A 5,290-nucleotide genomic window follows, 5' to 3' on the forward strand; every position below is an offset into this window, starting at 1 on the left:
CCTCTTTACTCTCGCGTGTCACGTGACCGAGTGTAATCGCAGCCTCTGCGATTGAAAAATCATGTTTTTTCATATCGCGATATAATCGCAAATGCAATTAATCGTTCAGCCCTAGTTTTAAGCCATTCAAGCATGAGACGGCGTGAAAGAGATTTCAGTGTGGTACTCGCGCACTGTGATAGACTGTTTCTGTGCGCACGCACGCAAAAAGCCGCAGCTCGGACCGCATATGTGAGAACCAAATTGAGTTCTCTTTCGCGTCGTCTTGACCAAATGCACACAAAATTATGTCAGAATCATGGTCTTGACGAGTATCCACGTAAACGCGTATTGTTTCCGAACCGTTCTTCACCCCAAACAAGCAGGTTCACGACTTCTTCCTCCCCTAACGGTAGTACTGCTCGGTCCCCTCGCCGTATCGGCTCAAATGTATAAGCAGTTGCACTTATTATGGGCTCAACAGTCCTTTTAAGTTTGTCTTCCTCAATTTAAAAACAAGTGCGTGTTCAAACATTAAAGAAATGCTTATATTACTGCACTGTCCAATGGAGCGAACCAACCCTGTGACGTCACACGCGGTGGTACTGCAAGATGGCGGCACCCTTGCTCCAAAAGCTATAAAACATCCTTTTTCTTTAAAATGGTTACATTAATCGTGTTTATTATATATTTTTTTTTATTAAAGTGGAAATCCGTTTACTAAATGATGTAAACTTGACTGACTGATTCACTTAACACTTTAAAGGGATGTTTGTGTTGTTTATTATTTATTTTTATTTATACTATTTGTAATATTTGTGTAATTACTTGCCTGTCAGTCGAATTTGTGGCAGAACATTTTGCAGTGTTTACATGTTTATTACTGCATATAATTCATTAAAATAGAAGTTTAATTTCATGGTACCAAGTTGATTTCAAAATGCACCTAGATTTTTTTGCATTGTTTTTCAGTTGAATAAAAGACCATTTTTCCTATATATTTCATCATTGAGGATTTTTTTTAAAATAAGTTTAAAAATCTCGTCTCGTTCTCGTGTCTCGTCTCTCGTCTCGTCTCGTGGGATAAGTGTCTCGTCACACCCCTACTAGTTTATTATGATGATGAAACCCCCAAAATGCAATTGAGGCTTATTGGAAAAATATGTAGTTTTTAAGAACTGATTGATTTAGAAGCTCAGCAGGTGAGTTAATGATTTAGAAACTTTTATTTATTTTTATTTTTTTACAGAAACGGAGGGTTTCAAAATCGACACTATGGGAACTTACCATGGCATGACACTGAAGTCTGTGACGGTGAGTTCATATGATTTGAGTCTAATTTGTTTTTGATATGTCTGTGCCATAGAACCAGTCAGCAATGAGGCCTTCCATTTGTGAATCAGACAGGTTTATTCATTGGATTTATTTGGTCCAGTTCATCGGAATGTCTAGGTTCATCAAAAACATCTTTGTGTAGATGGGAAAATCTATGCTCCGCCTGTTTCTTTTTTCAGTTTGCCAAGCCTTTATTTGCATGCAAGTTTTGGGTTTCTGGCTTAATTTCAAAATGTGAAAGGAATGAATTAGTAACTGTTAACCTCACACACAGTGTATGACACATTGCCATCTGTGTCTGGGTTGTTCTGTCTCAGCTAGAATTGCAACTTCCGTGTTGAAATTCACTTCGTTGTTGGACTGCTATTTGGTCAAAGCAGTTGAAGATCCAGGTCATGCGTTTCATCGTTACTCCTGTTAAACACCAATGAATAACAAATATTGTTTGGCTTTAAATAGGGATGTGCTGTGTTTTTCTGTTTTTTTTCCCCACATAGCTGATTTGCTTTATTTTTTTACAAATGCTGTATTCAGATTACTGTCAAGTCTATCTTACAAAAGAGTACATTATTTTAAAGAGTGTATATCTGAATACCTCAGACCTTGCATGTTTTCATTTACTCCATGTCACTCGGGGCGGGTTCATAAATGTCCATTCGCAAAATGAGCAAAGTGAGGGAGTATTTAGACTTAAAATAAAATAAAAAGTTTTATTTAACAATTATTCTTTGTTTATACGCTTGTTATACTGCCAGTTATTAGAGATCGCAGTTGAGCTCTTAAAGCGCCTCCTGCTGGCAGAGAATGAATTTGCACTTTCAATAAGCCCGTCTGCTGTTTTATATTCACATTATATACATGTATATTTCCCCCAGGGGAAGTGCCGCCACACATAGTGTAAGTCTGTGGGAAACACTGTTATAGCCAGTTATTCTACTTTGAAATGTTTTGTGTCGGAATGTACCTGATGTCAATATTACATACTGCACCTCTAATACCTGTGCCCTCCTACGGGTTTCCAAAAAATATATATATATTTTTTTGGCTTTAAGGTTACCATTGAATGGGAAATTAGGACTGTGGGAGTATGTGTAGTGGTAGCTGTTTTCAGGTAGTCTCTCTCTCTCTCTCTCTCTCCCCCCCCCCTCCAGTGGGGAACATATTTATTTGATCCCCTGCTGATTTTGTAAGTTTGCCCACTTACGAAATAAGAAACAAATGAAGGGTCTGTAATCTTTATGGTAGGTTTATTTTAACGTATAGAGACAGAATATCAACCAAAAAATCCAGAAAAAACACATTATATAGAGGTTAGAATTTGATTTGAATTTCAGTGAGTGAAATAAGTATTTGATCCCCAAGCAAAACATGACTTGGTGCAGAAACCCTTGTTGGCAAGCACAGAGGTAAGACATTTTTTTTGTAGTTGGTCACCAGGATTGCACACATCTCAGGAGGGATTTTGATCCACTCCTCTTTACAGATCCTCTCTAAATCCTTAAGGTTTCTTACGTCGTTTGGCAACTTGAAGTCTCAGCTCCCTCCACAGATTTTCTGTAGGATTGAGGTCTGGAGACTGGCCAGGCCACTCCATGACCTGAATGTGCTTCTTCTTGAGCCACTCCTTTGTTGCCTTGGCGGTATGTTTTGGGTCATTGTCATGCTGGAAGACCCATCCATGACCCATCTTCAGTGTTCTGGCTGAGGGAAGGAGGTTCTCGTCCAAGATTTTACAGAACATGGCCCCGTTCATTTGCCCCTCAATGCGGTGAAGTCGTCCTGTACCCTTAGCAGAAAAACAGCAACAAAGCATAATGTTTCCACCTCCGTGCTTGACTGTAGGGATGTTGTTCTTGGGGTCATAGTCAGCATTTCTCTCCCTCCAAACACGGCGAGTCGAGTTAATGCCAAAGAGCTCAATTTTGGTCTCATCTGACCACAGCACTTTCTCCCAAACCTTCTCTGAATCATTTAGATGTTCATTGGCAAACTTTAAACGGACTAACAGGAGATCTTGCACGGAGCTCCAGACCGAGGCCTATTGATGGTTGTTTTGTATTTCTTCCACTTCCGAATAATCACACCAACAGTTGTCTCCTTCTCACCAAGCTTCTTGCTGATGGTCTTGTAGCCCATTCAAGCCTTGTGCAGATCTACAATCTTGTCTCTGACATCCTTTGACAGCTCTTTGGTCTTGCCCATGGTGGTGGGAGAGGTTGGAATGGAAGATACAGATTATGTGGACAGGTGTCTTATACACCTAACAAGCTGACATTAGGAGTAACTTCTTTAAGTGACAGGACTATTCTGTGTTCCACATGGGCACATAACAAATCAGTGGGAGCCAGAATTCATGCTGGTTGGTAGGGGATCAAATACTTATTTCACTCACTGAAATGCAAATCAATTTCTAACCTTTATATAATGTGTTTTTTCTGGATGTTTTGGTTGATATTCTGTGTCTATCCGTTAAAATAAACCTACCATAAAAATTACAGACCCCTAATTTCTTTGTAAGTGGGCAAACTTATTTCACTCACTGAAATGCATATCAATTTCTAACCTTTATATAATGTTTTTTCAGAATTTTTTGAATCGGCAGGGGATCAAATTAATATTTTCCCCTCTGTATATAATATAATATAATCTTTCGAAAGGGAGAGTAACAAACAAGCTTTCCACAGGTGAGAGTAATATAATTTATTTTGTGAGTCACATGATTAGCTGTCATGTGTAGGTGCATTCACACAATGTTGTAGTTACCAGATTCCAACTCCGAACTCATAATTACAACATGTAAATTGGGAATTTTTTTGAGAGCTATGACTTGTACCATGTGAACGTTGTACCACCTGACCGCCGCAGATTCATTTTGATGTTAGGTTTAGTAGAGGTGGGAGAAAAAATCGATTCTCCGATGCATCGTGATTCTCTCTCCAACGATTCTGAATCGATTCTGAGCATGGTTTTTCCCGCATGGCACGTGTGTGCGCTATAGACAGTCGCGGTGGGCTTCATTGCACAGAATATGCACTGTGAGACGTGCGCATTGCTTGACAGTGTGTGCTTCCACCCGCCGTTATTTCAGTATTTTACTTTAGATATGATTTCAAAGATTATTGTCTTAAAATAATTCCCCATGTTTTCCATGCTGATACTGTGGTGACGCGTTCATGTGGCGCTGCCAATAACGCACCTAAAAGCTGTCAAAGACAACAGGAGAACACATTGTCTCACGCGCACACTGTAGACTTGCGTGGCATAAAAAAAGACTTGCGTAGCATATAACGGTTACAGTAACTTGGGACGATGTCAAATAAGAGTTGTGCGGACCACAAACCCCCCCGACTGGGTTAGAGGTGTGGCTGAATCCGTAATTCCGTATTCAGAAAGGCGCGGAAAACAAATAACGCATTCTACGGAGCCACCAAAGGGACATGGTTAGCCGCTTGCTAGCGGTAGCCTGTTACATTACAGTACATAACATTTCACTTACCACAAAAACAGAGTAAGGAGAGATGACTTGATAGGATGATGGTGAATGATTTGAGCACCACTGACAAACACCTAATCTTGTAAAATGTGTGGTAAGTACTGCCGAGTGCTGCTCCGTACGTGTGATCGCGAATCTCGAAAGTGAAAGTAAAAAACAGGCGTGCGTTCATAAGCGATTTCAGTGCCCCGCATATTAATAATGGCTCCCTGATGCCCGCAGTTTATATACAGTATAATTACCCAACGATATAATTGCGACTAGATTTTTCCTCCCATCTCGTATCTATTCCCTTTAGGGGTTCCATTTTTTTATAATTGAAATGTCCTAGCCTTATGAGCAGTTGATTTATGCTAATTGACAGACTGTTATGTTAATAAGTGCCGTCATTCGGTTATGTTTATTATATTAATGTTTCAGCACGTTACAATCATTATATGGCTTGAGTTAAGGTAGCCTATCTTCTGAATTAAACAGTTTATC

General features: G+C 39.7%; 1 protein-coding gene across 1 annotated transcript in view; it reads left to right on the forward strand.

Annotated features, from left to right (window-relative positions):
- LOC107711678 (parafibromin-like) overlaps nt 1–5,290 on the forward strand; it is a 52,592-nt gene that overhangs the window by 7,365 nt on the left and 39,937 nt on the right. The window contains exon 7 of the mRNA XM_016516695.1: nt 1,229–1,293. Coding sequence (XP_016372181.1) covers nt 1,229–1,293 — 65 coding nt within the window. The remainder of the gene's footprint in view (nt 1–1,228; nt 1,294–5,290) is intronic.

This window comes from Sinocyclocheilus rhinocerous, unplaced genomic scaffold (assembly GCF_001515625.1).
Source record: "Sinocyclocheilus rhinocerous isolate Xijiao unplaced genomic scaffold, SAMN03320098_v1.1 scaffold807, whole genome shotgun sequence".
NCBI lineage: Eukaryota > Metazoa > Chordata > Actinopteri > Cypriniformes > Cyprinidae > Sinocyclocheilus > Sinocyclocheilus rhinocerous.